This window comes from Myodes glareolus, chromosome 1 (assembly GCF_982192425.1).
Source record: "Myodes glareolus chromosome 1, mMyoGla1.1, whole genome shotgun sequence".
Lineage (NCBI taxonomy): Eukaryota > Metazoa > Chordata > Mammalia > Rodentia > Cricetidae > Myodes > Myodes glareolus.
The window spans coordinates 91,365,187-91,385,239 of NC_142026.1; the positions used below are offsets into that span (position 1 = coordinate 91,365,187).

Consider the following 20,053-nt stretch of genomic DNA (forward strand, 5'->3'; position numbering starts at 1 on the left):
ACATCAAGCCCATGATGTAGGAGGGGAGAAGGCTCCCTTTAACGCAAGGAACTTGGCTAAGGTTTCAGTCCCAAAAAGTGTCTGGGGGACCTTGGAAAGTGACTCAAATTCTGGCCCTGATTTCTTCCCCTTCAATGATATTAGTAGAACAATGGTTCCTCGCTGTCTGAACTGTTGTGAAACTTCCTGCTGCTTCAGTAGGGTTACCTGGTAGATATCGCCATGTTTCATGAATGGATTAGCAACAAGTGGCCGGGCATGTAAGATGGTTGTTAAGATCAAAGCTCGAAATATACAGGAAAACACATCATAAACCAGGAAGCTTTGTCAATTTTGACACTGTCCAACAAAGTTAGTTGTCATTGGAAACTGTTTTACTTGGAAGTTTGTGAATAACATTTTTTCAATGTCAATAACTTTTTTTTTTAAAAAAAATCTCTCATACAGTACATCCTGACCACAGTTTCCCCTCCCTCCACTCCTCCCAGTCCCCACCTTCCCACCCCTCCTCTCCTCCAGATCCACTCCTCTTCCATTTCCCTTAAGAAAAGGGCAGGCCTCCCAGGGACATCAACCAAGCACAGCATAACAAATTAAAATAAGACTAGGCACAAACCCTCATATCAAGGCTGGGCAAGGCAATTCAGTAGGAAAATAAGTGTCCCAAGGGCAGGTGAAAGAGTCAGAGACACCCCCACTCCCACTGTTAGGAGTTCCACAAAACAATGCCAATAGCTTCGAAAAAGCTGAACTCTGCAAGAGATAAAAGAAGCTTCCCCAATTCATTAGATGGTTAGTAATCTCTAGGTATTCTGAGTATATGTCATTAAGCAAAATTTCTAAGGACTGCATGAACCTTGTTGACACGGAGACACATAGGGAGCAGTTTTTTAAATGAGTGACAAACTAAAGATAAAATATTGGATGTTTATTTTCCTCATTTTTGTTGTTCGGAGTGGAATCATTTTAAAGACTGGCCTTTCAACAGCACACCTGGTGCAATCCTCTTGAGGGAGGAGTCAGCAAGGCTAGACCTTGTTTGCTCTTTGTGGAGTCCACAAATCACCAGATTTATATTAAAACGGGGGTTCACATTTTAACTTAAAATACTGACTCTTGTGATAGGATAATAGTTTAAAGAGAGAAAAACTTATCAGAAATCCGGGGGTTGCTAGGAAGACTAAAAGATAATGGCCAGCATGTCTGCCCGTCACCACCCCACTCTCTCTGAAATTCCTCTCTTGTTTTCCTCAACACTCCCAGGTAATGACTGAGACAAAAGTGGAATTTCCTAGGGAAGGGCCAAAAATATCATCAGACAAGGAAGAGGAAGCATACAAATATCTCTCTGGAGAGTACCAATTGTTAAAGACTTTAGCTCATGTGTGGAAGTGCGCAGAACATCCGAAATTCTGCATAGCCAGCCACTAGTGCTGGCTGGAGACAGGCATGTGTCCTGCTGGGATCTGCCAGGAAGACGGATTTCAATGACACTCTAGAGATCTGTCATGATTTACAATATCAACTCCCAAAGCCCCTGTGTAGTAGTTTTCAAATATGCTGGAACAGAGAAACCCTATCAGACAGCAACCATTCAACAATGAAGTTCTGTGAGGAATTCATGTCCGTCCTTAGAGAACCAAAGGTATTCCCATGATGATTCAACTTTAGAGCCATTGATTTAGTGGGACTAATGTTAAAAGGTCCCAGGATACACTCTACCCCTTGATTAAATACATCTCTACAAACGTCAGCAGTACATCAACCTTCTCCCTTCTCCTTGCTGTCCAGACATGGGACAAGCCATCTTGATCAAAACTTGGCCATGATCCCCATCTCTGTTTTCTCCACAATGACCACCAAACAACATTGAACCTTTTATTCTTTTCTGGGCCGTCATCAGTGCATAGCACATGTCACCCAGATTCTGGGCTGTCTGCTACTCAATACCCAATCCATCATTTTCCAAACTAAGGTTTAAAGAGCCCAATCTTCATAGTATTTCTCTTCCTTCTGTTACCTTCAATGACTCCCTGTTTTCTGGTCTAACCAACTGGGACTATTACTCTTCTTCATAAGTCTTTTTCTCCTCTTATCTTGCTTTATCTTGAGCTGTACTTTCTTAAACCTTGAAGGATCATATGACTCACGCATTGACTTGGTCACTTCCCAGCAGAAACATTCTTTCTAAACTCTCCAAGCTCTCATAATGATATGGGATTTCCCTCTGTATGCTGTGATTACCATTAATGAATAAATAAACTGCTTTGGACCTAGAGTAAGACAGGACTTATCTAGGCAGGGAAAAGTAAGCTGAATGCTGGGAGAAAGAAGGGTGGAGTCAGAGAGAAGCCCTGGAGTTGCCTGAAACAGATGCTGGGAACTTTTACCTGGTAAGCCACAGACACGTGACGATATACAGATTAATAAGAATGGGTTAAATTAATATGTAAGACTTAGCCAATAAGAAGTTAGAGCTAATGGGCCAAGCAACAATTTAAATAGTTTGGTTTCTGTGTGATTATTTCGGGTCTAAGCTAGCCGGGCAGTTGGGAAGAATAAGAGGCTTCCATACAACATTGTAACATAACTTCATTGTTTACATTATTAATGTGCTTGTCTTATCTCTTTGATTGTGTTTTATTTGTAGGATACATGACATTAAGTGGGCATTATAGTAAGGTTGAGTGCAAGTAGCCAGATTTCTTGCTGTGACCTACATAAGTTACTTTATGTTGAATGAGAGAGTGAAATTTCCAAAGCTATTGAAAGCAAGTGCCCCTAAGTGCCAAAGAATACAAGATAACACAGGGATTAAATACTATTTCTTATATTTCAAAAAATAGAATTAAAGTTAATTGGGCCATTATCTGTAAAAACATACAACCAATATGAAATACTATATTCATTTTTTGCTAAAGTTCAAATAAAGTAACGACACTATTTTATCAGCAGCTCTCTTTTACAGTTATGAGTTATCTCATTAAATATTGTTTAATATTTTTCTTAGCAGATACTGTGGGTTACTTAGCAGATACTCATACTCCTCAAAGTTCAGATGTTGACACTCCAATTCAGTCTGACCCTATTAGGAGATAGGGCCCACAGGGAGATGGTAAAGCTTATATGAGGCCACGTGGGCAGGACCTTCATGTGACACAACTGTCGTATTCCTCTAACGACACAGAAGGAAGGTTTCAGGAAATGTATGAACATGGCTTTCTACCAGCCAGAAAGAGGAAAGAGAGTTCTTACTCTACACCCCTGACAGCTGTTTGATCTTGGACTTCAGCCTCCAGAATACAGAAAAGTCTACTTCTGTTGTTTAAGTCACTCCATCTGGGGTGTCCTGTTATGACAGTCTTAGCATATGAGCACAGGAGGTGAAATAATGTAAGACATGAGGTTAGAGGAGAAAGAGAGGGGTAAGGAGTTCCCTGGGCATGAAAAGTCTGAGGCTCATCAGGTTCAAAGATGTCCCCTCCAGGTTACAATGGACGTCACTGATAACTTCTTCCCCCACCCCCGCCGCTGTGCTAGACTCTGAGGGACAGCCTGGATCTGGGCCAGGTTGAACTGTGAGTACTGTGGTGACGTCTTTCCACACTAAGCTCTCCTTCCTTGCTCACCTCTCTCAGACAACTTGTTTTCTTCTCTCCAGTACTTGGTGGTTTCTAAGAAGGGAGCTAGGCTGTCTCTCTTCAGGACTTGAACCCTTTTGCTGTGAACTGCGTTTCTCTTTCCACAGTCATTTGCAGGGGACCACCCATGATCATGTTTCCAGGAGGTGGCATCACCCTCTCAGTCCCCTGACTTCCCCAAAGAGGCATTTAGCATTGTTTCTCTATTTCATTGTTACTTTTTGGGAGCAAGACTCTAGTACCTGACCTGTGAGCTTCACTCAGCTATGATTTGATTTAATATTCTGGTCTCTTCCTCCTGTTTATATAAAAAAAGTTTCCCCTTTCTAGATTCATAGTTCTCCCTTCTCCTAGCCCATCCAAAGTTTAGCCAATGAACTAAACACTGAAAATTTAGACTTCAGTGTTTCTTGTATTTCAGTGTACTAAGGAGGATGTTGGGTGGGTGGAAGGAAGATTCTGGTTCTGAGGTTCTGCATCACTAACCTGTGCTTGGGTGACAAAGATACTGCCCCTTTGCACCATACTCAAGGGTCAGTCTTTTAGGCTCTGCTTCCCCACAGCCAGGGATAACCACTCTTTTATCAAGGCAAGTTTCTTCACCTACTTCTGACTTCCAGAAAGTTCTTAGTACATATTGTTTCCAAGTGTGTCCCACAGAATCTTAAGCAAGCTTTACATTTTCTTTTAGTAGCTTTAGGACCCAGCGGACAACTCTTTAGTGTCCATGTGGTGATTTGGTTCGTTGTTTATAATGCATTGATGCTTTGCTGGTTTGCTCTACAATTTCCACTGAGGGAAAACACAGTCTCCTCTCTGGACCCTCTGCCAGTTGGTACTTGACTGGCACTTAAGTATGGATATGTGTTCTCCTTTGATGACCTCATTATACTTTATTTTCATGCTAGGGTCTGAGTAGGGGAGGTGGGAACATCTAAGAACCCTGACATAAGATTTTTTGACCACAGAGGGGCATACCTTATATGCATGGGGGTGTCTGCAGCTCACACCGTCTGAGACACTTCCTTGGTGTGTCATCATAGAAGGCTTATGTCTGTGCTTGGCCTGTGCCCTGACTTGTTCCCCCAGCTTCACCCACAGAAAGTGATGGGAAGCCAGGAGAAGCATTCCATTAAAGTGTTTCTCGTTCCTTCTTTTGGGTCAAAGTCCTATGTCTCCCGCAGTCTCTGGACACTTAAGAACATGGGGTTTTAAGGGGCAATGGTTGCGGGTATGTTCCTTATGCTGGGCACATTTTAATCTGTTAGGACTTGCTGTTACAGCCATATCATTGGCAACACCCATTTCATCTTCTTCCTTCTCTGTTTTTCTTTTTTGGATAAAGAGATTCAGGGGAGGTGTGCCCATATTCCTTAATCCACCAAGAATGATCTGTTTATTAGCGATGGAGTGAAGAACCATCAAGGTTAGTCTAGGCTCATAGTTCAGCTTTATTTGGTGCCTCGGGACTCTCCCTCCTACTGGCAGTTCAAGTCAAGGATAAAGAGAAGCAATAAAGACTAAAATGGATGATAGTAGAGTGAAATAAATTATTTTCTACACAAAGATGCCAAGGCACGTCTGTGAGGTGATCCAATGCTTAAGGCGCCTCAGTCCACTGGAACAACTGGGAAGAATCTGAGGCAGTCAGGAGCCACAGTTTCTTGAAGTATCGCTGATGAGCTTCCCTGCTTCCCTCTGCCCTGAAATTCCTCAGCTACAAAGTGAGAGGACTGGGTCTCCAGACTTCCTTTCTAGATCGAACATCTGATAATTTCTTAGACTTTATGGTTCAGGGCGCATTAGAGTTTTGGATCCAAGGATAACCACCCACTGGCTATCAAACAGGTTTCACCCTCAAACAAGTCTCTTTTATGCTGATTTCTGTGCTCCAATAAAGGCTACAGGGTTTGTCTCTTTATGAGTGAAAATTTGAGGGCCTGTTAGCGTTGATCACAACAGACAACAATACCCAGGGAAGGCAACAGAATAAAGCAATTATCTGTTCACTGTGACGAAGCATTCAGGCCCAAGCACTCAGGCTTCACTCCCTTCTCAGCTATCAGGAATCTCAGCTGTGGGACTGACGGAAACAGACTACGGCTACTCAGATTCATGGCAGATCAGTAGGAAGAGAGGAGCACTAGGAGGGTGTGCTTGGCTGGTCAGACTATGTCCCCCTTTTCAAGGACCCAGCACACACATAACCACACTTAAATAGAATCATAGAGGAACCAGCTACAAAATAGGCTTGCACATTTTAAGACTAAGATTTGGGGGAGGGGACTGGAGAGATGACTCAGGGGTTAAGAGCAACAGAGAACCCAGGTTTGATTCCCAGGACCCACATGGCAGCTTACAACTGTAATTCCAGTTGCAGGGGATCCAGTGTCCTCTTCTGCTCAGTAGGATCCTGCATGCATGTGGAGTACAAGCTCTCACATACATTCACATTCAAAACCAAACAAAACAGAAAAAGACTGAGATGTGGGATTTGTGCTGTGGCATCACATTTTAGGGGGAAGAAAAGAGAGATTTCTCTCTTTTGGCCATCCTGCAGTCAAAAGATATTTGCTATTTGTTATTTGCAGCTTTTGCAATCAGTCTACAATCCTGGTAAGTCGGGGTCTAAGGATCACTCATCATCTCTCTTGCTTCTGGCTACTGTGCTATGCAGTCCTTTAGGCTGGCATACAGAAGATCTTAGTTCTGTTCTCCATGTTGCTGTGTACTTGGTGCAGACAACAATGCTCTGTGTGGCTGTTATGTCCTCAAGGCATGCTCTACTGAATGCATTATAGATCCCCAGAGTCTCCAACTTTCTTTAAAGCAATGAAAAATTACTCCATAATTTCAAAATAAATCTAAACACACGAAGTCTGCACCATGCTCACAACATCTTTAGTTATAGGGTTCAGCACAGATTTCTGTTCTTGTTTTCTTTTTCTTTCTCTTTTTTTTCGAGACAGGGTTTCTCTGTGTAGCCTTGGTTGTCCTGAAACTCACTCTGTAGACCAGGTTGGCCTCGAACTCACAGAGATCTGCCTGCCTTCGCCTCCCAAGTGCTGGGATTAAAGTCGTGCACCACTACCACTGGGCTATTTTTGTTTTTATGACATTCCTACTAATGCCTGCTCTCGAGTTACCCCCACTTAGCAGTTCTCAGGGGGTCATCAGGGTAGCTACATCACTCCATTTACATAAACGCAAGATCTCTAACTTTCACACGCTTTAAGACAGCCCTGGAACTAAGAAGAAGGTTGCTTTGCATGTTATTATTATTTTTAAAGCACACCGCTTCCTTTTCTCTTGATTTTTCAAAGAAACAATGTATGTGTTTCTCTTTATGCAGAGTATTTGGGTTTGAATATGGAAAACTTCCCACTACATTCAGCCTCGGAATGCTGTTCCCCCCAAGTTTCTCATGACAAAAAGACAGAGTCCCAGAGGCAGGCTGCTGGCAGCTGAATTTCATTAGGACTTTGATGGGAAACTTAAGTTGGAATTATAAACATCTGTGGTTAAACTTCCCTTTAGTAAGCCATTTCCCAGAACTTAACTTTACCACACCAGGAGCAAAAGAGAAAAACGGTTGAAAGAGCGGGCCTGCTGCTATTGTAGGGCCCGGGAGAGTAGTTAGATATCTGGCTGTGGCTGTTATATCCTAATGGACTCACAGACTCTTTATGTTAGAAAATTAATAATTATTTAGAAGTACTAATTTTGGGACTTGAAGCATGTGCCAGCAATCTGATTTGAGTGGTTTCTAATTCAAAGTCTCAAAATTGTATCTGGCCACCCTCATATTTATATGATTGCTATAAGCAAACAAACAGCCTCAGGACTGTCTCTGGCATTATACATTTCACAAAACTACAAGCCAGATTTGAACATTTGGGAATTTGTCATTTCAGAGCTTTATCTCCCACTACTTAATTTTTTTTTCAATTTCTTTTTTTTTTTTTTTTGCTTTGCTTTGTTGTGCTGTTAGCTTTTCTAGAGCTTTAGAAAAACCCACCATTTCCCTCAGCTACCAGAGAGCATATTGCCGGTGTAAAACTATTTAAAAACTATTAAAGGGAACGATTAGAAGAGACGCTCTATAATCCCTCTACTCTTGGGCTGCACAGCTAGGAAATTTGCAGACGAGACAAGTTAGTAAAGATTTAGATGACAGAATATGTTCAGCGAGTCATTAACCTCATCCTTTCCCGTGCTTCGATGAGACTGTAGGGGAAGAGAGGAGCAGGAAGAGGGCAGAGTGAGAGGCTGAGGCGGTCTCGCGTGGCCTGCTGAAACCCACATCTGCATGCCATTTCACAACAACCTTGTCGGGCAAAATCTTTCCACCAATTTTATAATAAAAAAGAAAATCCTTATAAGATGAACTAATCTGCTCAACGTCATGCTGCTGGAAATCTGGTCACTGATTGACACATCTGTCTGGCCACGGGCCCACATTTTGCCTCTGATGAAAAGTGAATGTCAAATATGGTAGAGACAGCAAAGTAAGTTGCCCATGGCCTTCACATACATTGCCTAGAACAAATTTAAAAATTGAGTCAACAGTTTCAGCTAAGAGTCCAGATTCCATCTTCCCTTAAAAACAAAACAAACAAATAAACTAAACAGGGCAACAAGCTTCCAGAAGAGCTTGCAGGGCAGAGGGTACCGAGGGTGTTCCACTCTGGAGGACTGTCTCCTGTGACTAGGGGCTCATCGCCTATAGGTTGCTCTTCTTCCTTAGTTGGCTCCACTCTGATGTGTTTGCATGGCTTCTGTAACAATCTGAATTTTAAAAAGTCCTTTGAGCCATGGGATCCAGCAAGTCACTGGCTATGGACCCAACAGAAGTGAAAACAGGGACTCAGCCAGATTCTTGTACATCGCTGTTCCCTTCCCCCAAAGGAAAAACCACACTTCTTTCGGTGAGTGGATGAACAAACAACAAGTGTTTGATACACATCCATCCATATATGTCAAATGTAAGTATTAAATATATGGATGTGAATGGAAGCCTTAGCAGCTGAGATCCTGACGCGCCTACAGTGTGGATGAACTTTGAAGACTCTTGCAAGTTGTCTGCTGCCCACCACACAAGCACCCGGGCACACGATGCCACCCAGTCCCCTCAATAAAAGAAAAAGAAATATATATATATATATATATATATATATATATATATATATATATATATATATAAAGTTCCTAGGCAGGGCAGGCTACCCAAGTCTTCCTTCATTCTCACAGTGTATGCAGCTTACGCGGCTCCTCCAGCAGCACCGAATGGGGTATTGAATGGCATTTTATACTTCCTCATTAAAAAAAAAAAGCGCTCTCAAAATTTTAATCAAATGATCCCTATGGATGGTTCTGTATACTTTTCTACATATTCCTGCACAGTCAAATGGATTTTATAAACTCTATCCCGGCTGAGCCACTTCGCAGCTAGGAGCTTGGGCCTCTGGTTCCATGCCTGTTTCCCTGTCTGTGACATGAGATGACAACTGTACAGTCCTAGCGACTAATGGAGGGGACAGAGACGCTTTAGGAAGTGTTAGCTATACCATGGCTACAATGTCCCAGTCTTTCTAAAGTAAGTGGTCTGAAATCTTCTTTGCAATCGGCAAGCAGACTATGGTGTCCTCCTGGTCTACCTCGTTTGTCTGCAGGGTCCTTAACTTGTAGTCAGTCTGTAAGAGCAGCTGTCTATTCTGATGGGTGTCATTATTTTCTCTCAGATTGCTTACCACCGAAGGGAATGGTGAAAGTGTTTTTTAAAATTCCTCTTGCTACCTGTTTGCTGTTTGTTTGTTTTTCTCTGTACATGGTAAAGTTTTTTCAATTTGCCTATTGTGTGGATGTAAGAAGTAGTGATTCCAAAGACCTAATCTAGTGCTGCAAAAGCAGCCCGGGGTGGCTGCCTAAATTAGTGGCTGGAGGATTTATTGTCCACGCAATCTTTTTTAAAGCAAGGCGGTGAGATAAGGCAAAGGAAAGCAGATTGGGAAAGAGATACAGCGACTTTCTGTAAACATTCTGCAACCCTTCAATGGCAAGGAGCCTAACTGTGTGTCAGGGCATGGGACTACGGCAACACAGAAAAGAATGGAGGGGAAGTCCCTCAGAATGGTCTCCTGTAGTGCTCCTTTAAGCAGGTCAGCTCGTCCAGAGTGGGGTGTCCACGGGCCCAGAAGCAATGGTATTTCTGAAGGGAAGTTAGTATGGTAACAGTGCACTTGCATTAGGGCCTGGAGCCCTATTTTCTTCTCACAGAGAATTTTCACCTTCATCAGTGATTTCTCTTATTTTTCTCGTGTAGGTATGGAAACCAGTCACAATGATGAAACTCGCCGCCACCCACTCGCTCTTGGCCCTCCCAGCATTCCTTCTTTGCCCTGCATTTCTCAATGCTGCTTGTTGCATGTCCACCTAGCCTCCACCTCTAGCCCAGTGTTCTTGACCTTGGCTGACTCACGGCTTGTGTCTCCATAGACAAGAATCTTGCATTCCCCAGGGTTACTCTGAGCTGGTTACCTGGGAGCATTTACTCCAGTTCTCTGGGGTGGTTTAGTCAAGAAGACTTCAGCTAGATTTGGATCACTCACCTCACAGTAAAATCCACACATGTAGATTTCCCCAACTTTGTTTCATGATTCCTATCAACTGCCATCACTCTCCAGGCAAGAGTAGAAAGAAACAGTTCTCTCCCTAGCTCTGAGCAAACTAACTACATCTCCCCCCACATACAACTTTTAGACTTTCACTTTGTTTTACTTGCACGTGATAAATGAATGGGTTCTGTTCTCCTTTTAAAACGTTCTCAGAATGTTGAACGCTGCTTTTGAAAATATTGGTCTCCTTCTGAGCCACACTCACCCACTAAAACATCACTGCCATACACTCAGCGGTAATGGACTCAGTAAACTGTTTGTGAGGAGCAGGAGGCAGGAAAATCCTCACGTGGGGTGTAGAGTTCCCTTTGGGTGCCTCTCTCTCACATTCTTTCCCTCCTACGGGGAAGCTTTTCCCAAAGAAAGGTTGGCTCTTCTTTCCTGGCCTGTCAGCCTATCTTGTCCTTTCAATCTGTTAATTTTCCATTCGTATTTGCTCCCCACTCACATTGAGTACCACTGAGGGTCGCAGCCACTGCTTTTGGACAAGCATCCAGTCATGGAACTCAGGGAGAGCATTGGGGGACTTCTGCCAAGCTCCTCCCACTGACCCATGCTTGCCTTACTTTTTTTTCTTCCTGCTTTTGGAGAGTTGGTTGGAGAATAACCATTCATATAAATCCAATTCAAATAAAGTGGGCATATTTTTAGAGCACCCTCCCACCCACCTTTGAACCCCTCCTATGAATAATGTGACCATATTCTGTTTTATGTAAATACAGTTTCCTGGCCCAACCCAGGAAAACAGTTGCTCCATGTTATTACATCTCTGGGGTGTATTTGGTTTAAGATCTGCCTCACTGGCTATAAAGAGCATGGGAAACCTGCTGCCAGGGCACTGGGATCATCTGGAGACCACAGGCGAACTGGAGGCTTTCTGTGAAACTATCCTTTGGAAATATAATTAGTGGCATCCTACCCTGTCTACTGTAATCTTTCCTGGGATGACTAATACCGTCTTTCTCTCCCCTAAATTCCTCAACTAGTATTTTGACCCTAGTAGACCCTGACAATGTTGTACATTTAACTGCCTATGGGGCATTCTTTCTGATTGGAACAATATAGACAAACACAGATGTAGTATTAAGAAACATTAGGTAAGTTAGTAGCATAAAAATCTCTGAAAAATAACACCAAATAAGGGATCAAAAGAACCTAACAACAAACCTAATCCATCTATCGTAATAACTCAGCAAACCTATGCCAATAAACTATGCCAAACACCATACTACCATCACCATGGTAATCAGAAAACATATTAAAATAGTTATCAGTGACTTCTCTAAACCTCAAGTTTCTCTACGTGCAACTTGGGAAATCTTTTACTTTAGTAAAGTGAGGAAGCTTGCAGTTTAAACATGATCAGAAAAGATGCCATCTTCAATGCTTTGTTGCCACTGCACTGAACATGTGTGTGCATGAGAAATCGCTGGCAACCTCAACATTAACTTTAAGGCACCCTAACATACAAATAATTATTATGAGATACAAATACAAAAAATAGCTATGTATGATATGATCATACTTTTAGGTTTAACATATTCACATACAGAATGCCCGGACAAGTTGGATTAAGATGACTAATGAAAAAATGAGCATAAATGAATCTTCCACATGATAAAGGTTTATTTACTGTTTACCTGTAGTCCAATTTTAATTGTGTGTCTTATACTCTGTATCAATTCTACCCTTATGCCAAGCATTTCATTCAGGGACTTTCCCTGATGGAAGCAACAGGTGTGGAGATCATGTTGCTTGGGGTTAGTTCCAAGAGTGCAGAGAAGCAGTGTCTTACTTCCCATTGATGGAGTTTGGCTGGTCTGGCCTGTCCCCAGTGTCTGTGTGTGACCAGAAGCCAGGCCCCTTTCTTCTCATGGAGCTTTTACTCTGAACCCAAACACGCTGTTTCTGTTTCCCTGGCCCCCTGCCGCAGAAGCATGAGTAAAGCTTTCACTTAAGAAGGACCCTCTTGCATTTTATTTCTAATCAACAATTACTAACTCTAATTATGTTACCAATGAGTAGAATTAGGAGCAACAGTTGAGACTTCACAGATTTTAACACTTAACCTGCATCACTACTTTAGTTGTAGGATTGTTGTAGCTATGGGTACAGTGGTGTGTGTGTGTGTGTGTGTGTTGTTTGTGTGTGCTATTAGGCCAATTGCTCTTTCCTTTCCCATGAACTTAGGTGACTTTATTTTTCTCCTTAGCATCTCCCACGGCCTGATTATGTATCCAGGCTCAGGGTCTCTTAAACCACTACTGCACACTTATTCTCCTCCAAATGTCTACACTTCAGCTACTTTTCAGCTTAAAAGTCTCTTAATGTATAAGAACAGTGTCTCTTTGAATAAGCATTTGATCAATAGTATATCCTGATCATTTCTCTTTGGGAACAGAGCTTGACTTAATCTTGCTTCTGGCTTAGAATGGTTTATTTCTGTTTAAGGCATCTGCCCTAAAATTTCCTAACAGCTTCCTTTACAGCAGATTAACCCCCCCAGCATCCCACCCCCATCCTTGAAGAAAACCTTTTGTTTAGTTTCAGACAGAAGGCTAGGTCCTTTAGCAATATTGTTCCCATTGTTCAAAGAGCGGAGAGGAACAGGGAGATAGTGAGGGGCACACACATTAAGAGGCAAGCCTTGACTATTGGACACACCAAAAGACCACCACCACCTGCATACTGCTGAGGTCTTTTGTGAGTCTCACAAATCCATGTGGAACATGAAGGGTACTAGCACTTCGTCAGGTTGAAGAGACAGGTTGCAACGCCTCAGCTTTCAACTCACATCCAAAGCCAACTTACAAAACAAAACTCTTTATTTCAACTGAGGGGACCCAGTCCAGGTGAAACTCTAGACTGTCAGAAAGGCACAGAGAGAGAAAGAGGATTGTGGTCCAGCCGGCAAGCACAGGTGCGGAGCAGGGTGGCAGGGGACACCTTACCTCAGCAGCAGGGGGCAGGCGTCCCAGTGTCACGCGGGGGTCGCTGGTCTCAGGTGGGTCTTGCCTACCGACCACTGAGCTCCCCTCGACGTCAAAAGGAAAAGCATTACCGTCCCCGGACGCCGCGCGGGAGCAGGCAGCACCCCAGAGGAGCCACAGGGGCAGGACTGAGCACCAGGCTATGCTCCAAGCCATCTCTCCGCTGGTATTCAACAAGCCCTTCCTAGAGCGAAGGATATGGGGGTCTTGGTGGGCACCCCCAGTGGTGCAGCGATGGCTGGTGTTTTATCTTCTTTGGCAGTATTTAGATCCAGGAGCCCAAGGTACAACTTCGTTGTTTTTAGAAGTAGAAAGTGAGAGTCAACGTGGTCCCTCTGCTGCTCGCCTTTCGCTCCCACCCACCCTCTCACTTTGTCTCTCCTCTCCCGGCGCTCCAAAGGTTTGGGCTCTGGGACCTACAGGCGCCCGGCGAGCATCAAAAGGCAGCAGAGCGGGACTGGCAGGAGCCGGGCGAGCGCGCCTGGCCACCTCCTCTCCCTGGCGGCTGGGACCGAGGACGGCGCAGCTCTGGCTTCCTTCCCACACTCATTCTCACCACTCCCTTTCCACCTTCCCCTTCCAGGCCCTCCCACTCCAAGTTGGCTTTCAGACCCTGAGGTCAGGCCTCTCCTTGTCGCCCGCTTCCCCTCCCCCTCGCAGTTTGGAGCACCTCCAAGGACTTAAGATGAATATTCAGCGTTCCCGATTGCTTCCCCACATCCCTTATTTACGTAGCCAAGGCGCCGGATGTCTGATCTATATTTATATAGATTTGTATGTGCCCCCCCTCTAGTGTACAGGAAAGTGGGCGGAAAAGGGATTCCAGGGGCGGGAGGGAGCCTGAGGTAGATGACCTCAGGAACCAGCGGCATTTCTGGACAAGTTCTCCTCTCTTCTAGAGATAGTCGGTGGCTCTCTTCTATCGAGGTTCACTGGCCACTCCTCTTCCTCTGCCGATCCTCACCCAGAGGGCTGGAGAGAATATCTTTCACTACAGTGCTAGAAAATGACTTCATTATTGAAATGCATGAACTTTTATTTACAAAGAACATCTTGTTTTTTCCCAAAGAGGTGCTTTGTGAGGGACCACAGAACAAGGCTTGCAGTGTATGTGCCTGTCAAATATGCAGCCCACAGCCCGTAGCCCTGACCTCTTCCTCTTGGCTGTAATCTCATGCCTACTACAACTGTCTGAATCATGTAACCTTTCCAAGATTGCCATAGGACTTGGGCCACAGCTGTGCACGGGAATGCCCTTGATCGGCACCTACTGCAGCCCTTAGGTGCCTTTGTGCCTATGGGCTTCAGGTCAGAGCTTTAGGTGTCTCTGGGAGGCCCCCAATGTGGCTTTAAAATGGTCATATGGGAAAATAGCCATACAAGGATACCCAGGCCAGTTTCTAGCAATTGGGAATCACGATCACCCAATAAGTCAACTCTCTGAACATTATAATGAGCCCGTTCCACAGGATGGATTGTTGTATCTAAAGATACACAAAACAACCTTTTCTCCTCTTCCAAGTGCCAGCTACTTTCCTTATGCTATTTGTAAACACGGCAGCATTCCCGCGTAGTAGGGCTATTATTTCCTTGTTGTGAAAGAAGAACGGAGATTCCCCAAGACCACCCACGGTAGTAAGCTGAACTGAACGTAAGCCTTCTTGGTCTAAAGCTCTGGTCCAGGTCTGTAACACACTGAAACTGATAAGATAAAGACAGAGCTGGGTCACAGAGGAAGTGGGCTCTGTCTTTTCTGAGTGCTTTCTATGTTCCAACAGTTTGCATGAGCTGTCTTACTTGATTTCACACTGATAATTGCCTGGGTAAGTGGATGGTGTCCTTTGCATTGGGCAATGGTAGCCTGGTCTGGCACTATAGCTTAGTTTAGGTTAACCTAATAGTAATGAAGCCACACCACTCAAGGTTAATTTCTGTGTTCCCCAAATCTTTCTGACTGTTTTCAGGAGGCAGATGCAGAACCCTATGGTGTGACCTGACCTGAAATAACACCGGGAACCATTGGAAGCCACATTCTCCAAGGAACAGAACTGAGGAAGAATGGGACCTGCTGACCTCTGGACGTGGATAAGAAGTGAACGGCTCTTCCAGAAGCAGCATCTTAAACTAGGCTAAACATCTTAAACTAGAATGACGTCCAAGTTCTACCTGGGCCTGTGTGTTAGGTGTGGCCTATCCTGACACTTCTGTATCTCCTGCCTAGGTCACTTAAATCCTGGTGCCACCTGCCACTATGTGAGGCAGACCTGAGCAGCTCCTGTCTCCTTATTAATCTATTGTCAATAAAGTTCTTTTGGTGGAATAAATAAACAATAACAAAATAAATACCTCTAACGTAGTAGTATTGCCTCATGTGTGCGCTGGGCAGTGAGCATGTGCTTGGTTACCGTGAGGTTCTTGATTTTAAATAACAAAATGGTATAACACGAAAGTGCTAATGTCGGAAGAAGCATAAAGAGTTATCATAGATCCCACGATATCTGTCTTGTTTTTGTTTAGAAATATAGCAACAATACAAGAAATCGTTAAACTGATTTGTTATGTTTTTCCCCCATAGAAGTTGGTTAATTTGCTAAATTAAGTTTGTGTTTGGTTTAGATAGTTCTTGAAAAGATTTCTGCTGGAAGAGAAGGTGACCAGACTCTGAGGAAGAACAACGATGCTCAATTATCCTGTTTTACTCTCCAACTTCATAGCTTTAGTAATACTGTCATTACATGCCACATATACCCACACATATATGCATTGTGGCTTCAGATATTGAGTGCCTTATCAAACTCAAACTGTTCACATTTGCTTCCAGAAGGACTTAACATAGTCTTCCTTAGCTATCAGCCAGTTACACACTTGTTATTTAGCCTGGGACCTCTTCTCCATGCCACACAGTCAGTATATATGGTCTACAAGGCTTAACAGGTGAAATTGGGGTGTATTTATCTGGGACCTATAAACTTCTTTTTTTCATTAACTATATGCTTCTAATTTTTCTCTTATCTGTTACTGTTTCTTTGGCAAATGATAATATATATATATATATATATGTGTGTGTGTGTATACACATACATATGTGTATATATACACATGCACCCATAGGTCTTTGTATGAAATTTAACAGAGTTCTTAGCCATGTTTGTAGCAGTTCTAAGAGCTCGAGCCGAAGCTTAGTCTTTTCTAATGTCAGTTTTATCACCTGTAAAATGGGAATAATGGTGCTTCTTTCACTGAGTTATTAATGGTAGTAAATAATGTAAACAAAACATTAATATTCACTGACAGATATAGAGTCCATGCTTGATTAAGAGAACTTAATTATGCAATAACTTGAAGTTTAAAAAAGATGGAAAGACACTTTCTAAAGAAGAAAAGCAGTCGTGAACTACTGTTGGCTGAGGTCAGCCATTTCTCTTACTGGCCACTCCCAGGCCCTCCTCTGTCCTAGCTGTTGATTGGGATGTCATGGATCTTAGGTAGGGCAGTTGTGGAGCGAGCGAGCATAGAGGAGTATTTCACAGTAAGCTAGAAGGCATTAGAGTAAAGGGCACCTCCACCTCACCACAGGGTCACTCAGGCCTTGAAAAGCCTGAATGGTGGTTCTTTTATCTTCTACTAAAAGAAAAAGTAAGGACCTTTTCCACTCTGTGACTATTTTCCCTTCCTCCTTCCTTTCCTAAGATTGTGGAGGAAGTCTCAACAGATATCTTCAGAATCCTGTCCTTGTTTCCTGGGGGAGGGGGGTGTCTACCTTCTCCTAGATCAACATGGACATTAGGGGAGGCTCAGAGGCTGAATGGTTTGTCCAAGGACACCAAATCAGTTAGCGTTAAATGAGAGCCCCACACTTTTCCAACTCCCAGATCAACTGCCTTTCCATGACTAGACCAAGCTATTTTTAGTTTTGGCAGCAGCAGACCTGGTGGTTTTGAGGCTTTATCAAAAGAAAGTTCTGGAATTCCCTTATAAGAACCAGCGGAGTTATCTGCAGATAAAGATCAAGGCTGCCTGCCCCGGCAGAGCTTTGCTGTGGGGTCTGTTCTCAGCAGCCAGCGAGCTCACCAGTGTGTTGTTAACACGTCCCATGTGCCCTTCTGCAAATAGAACATTGTGTCAGCTGCTATTTTGGATTTGTAGGTGCTAATCTTGGCATCACTAGATGGGGGATTGTTGTGGGGACTGTGTACTAGTGACAATAACTTCATGACGATATTGGTCAGAGAAAGGAGTGGGAGCTGACTGCTGCTGCCCCCCCCACCCCACTGTAAAGTCTCTAGTTGATAATTCTGTGGTAGGATGCAAAGCATCAGAATAGGTCTCATGTTTTTCTAGGAACACTCCATTTCCCCACACAAGATCGTCCTTCACAGATAACTGTGATGAAAGTTCAGACTGTGTGAGCAGGACCAACAGCAAGAGAGCTAGGAGCTGGAGGAGGCCGTTTAAAGGTCCTCTCACTGGGTCCTCCAGGCTTTCCTGCAGGATGTGGACAGTATGCTATATTGAATTCAATTCTTTTTCTATCTTGGCCTCTTGGATTTGAGCATATATTACCACCATTCTTCACCATGCACCCATTTTTCCACTTACTTCATCACATTTATTGAGTATCTCTTTAGGCCAAGTTTAGATAATTAGGGTAAATGGTCAAAACATAACCTTAACAGCCAAGGAGTCAAACGCCAGCTGAAGCAGATGTAAGTACACTCTATAAGAAATGTAAATTAATTAACCAATGTGGAAATGAAGATTGGCTACTGATAAAATTATTTGAACAGGCTCTGTCTTAGTTAGGGTTTTGCTTGCTGTGAAGAGACACCATGACAACAGCAACTCTTATAAAGGAAAACCCTTGACTGGGGCTGGCTTACAATTCAGAGATTTGGGCCGTCATCATCGTGGTGAGAAGCACAAGAGCATGCAGGTAGACAAGGTGCTGGAGAGGTAACTCAGAGTGCTGCATCTTGATTGGCAGACTGCAGAAAGAGGGAGTGACACTGGGCCTAGCTTGGGCATCTGAAACCTCAAAGCCCATCACAGAGGCAGACGCTCTTCAACAAGGCCATATCTCCTAATGCCACTCCCTAGGTATTCAAATACAAGAGTGTATGGGTGCCTTTCTTACTCAAACCACCACAAGCTCTTACAAAGATGCAGCTAGAAGTTATAGAATGTTCTAGAAGGATGCAACTGTGTTGACTTTCAACTGATGGGGAGAAAAAGCAACGGGTCCAGGAGTGGAGGAGTGGAGAACAGAGACACTGACATCACAGAAGGAACGGGAAGTCATGTGATTGTCTCAATCAGTGATTCTCAACCTTTCTAATGCTGTGACCCTTCAATACAGTACCTTATGCTGTGATAACCCCCAACTATAAAATTGTTTTATTGCTACTTCACAACTGTATTTTTGCTACTGTTATGAATCGAAATGCAAATTTCTGATATGTAGGATATAAGAGAGGTGACTGCAGTGAGGGTCGGGACTCACAGGTTGAGAACTGCTAGTTCAAATGGCCTCTGACCCTCTGTTTCAGAAGTCAGTGACTTGTGTGCAATAGCAGTTCCTTCTGGATGCAAAGATGAAAAATGGAGACCTACTTATAATACTTACGTGTTGAACAAAATCTCCAGAAAACAAGATGATTGAAAACAACATTTAATGGTCTTTTTCTGTTGTCCAGCACATGTCATCCTACCTCCTTGTGTCACCTGGGCTTCCAGTGGTCACTAATGAAGGAGAAGACCAGGATATTAGCAGAAAAAGAGACAGGCACATGATCCTCCTGCCACCCAGCACCAGTTGGAGCTTCTTGGAGAAGCATGAATGCTATTCTCTGACTAAGTTCATGTGTACCATTGTTGTTGTCTTTTCAGACAAAGAAATTTAAACCTAGGAATGACACAGTCCTATGTGCACTTGAAAAACTTAAAATGTACCAGGCAAAATAATTCAACAAAATAGGAAATTAACGACACCAAAAAAGGATGAAACAATCAATATACAATATTACATTTGGCTAATAACTGCCCTGAATGTGATTTTTTGAAGTATCTTCAATCTTCAATTATATCTACAATGATGTATTTTATATATTTTGTTTTATAGACTTCACTATATATTTTATGTATAATATTTTTGTGTACTTCATCTGCAGATTTTATAAAAATAGAACAGTCTGTTTCTACTTTCTTAAGGTCTTTAAGACACACACACAGTGTCAATGCGATTCCAGTATGTTACTGTGAAGAGTCTGCCATGTTCAAACATGCCTTTTGGGAGGAGCACCTTGTGAGGCTGTAGTCTTCCCTGGGGGGCAGATTGAGAGACAGTTAGTAGATTGAGAACCCCTTTCTGACCTTACATCTCTCAAAGCCTTGATGGTAGGAACTGTACTCACAAGCAGGGATCCTCAGAAACCATTTGAGAGTAATGCAGTCAATGGGGACACCCAGATGCGAGATGCACTTAATAGATGGTGTGTTGCGGGAGTACCTTCCGCTCCTTCAGCCAATAGTCGCTGAAGTACGAGCCCACAATGCTGCAGGAGCGCCTTCCCCTCCTTCAACCAATAGCCACTGAAATACCAGTCCACTGGGGCATGGTATATTTCTCTTTTAAAAAGAGCCGCAAGTCTTGGCTTGGCCTCTCTTGTTTCCAGCGTTTGTTTCCGGCTCCTGCTCCAGCGACTAGGCTCCTTTCCTGATGGTTTGTGTGTATGTAAGTTTTACCCCCCAA

At 43.4% G+C, this 20,053-nt stretch overlaps 1 protein-coding gene and 1 long non-coding RNA gene across 3 annotated transcripts in view; one reads left to right on the forward strand and one right to left on the reverse strand.

Annotated features, from left to right (window-relative positions):
* The window catches only part of Lama4 (laminin subunit alpha 4), a 141,491-nt gene extending 128,030 nt beyond the window's left edge, over positions 1-13,461 (reverse strand). For both annotated transcript variants that reach the window (XM_087910856.1, XM_087910855.1), the window contains exon 1: positions 13,267-13,461. In XM_087910856.1, the coding sequence (XP_087766982.1) occupies positions 13,267-13,461 (195 nt within the window). The remainder of the gene's footprint in view (positions 1-13,266) is intronic.
* LOC148123523 (uncharacterized) lies at positions 13,455-15,648 on the forward strand. Its single transcript, XR_015738969.1, has 2 exons — positions 13,455-13,589; positions 15,270-15,648. It is a non-coding gene; the product is annotated as an uncharacterized LOC148123523 (long non-coding RNA).
* The last annotated feature ends 4,405 nt before the right edge of the window (positions 15,649-20,053 follow it).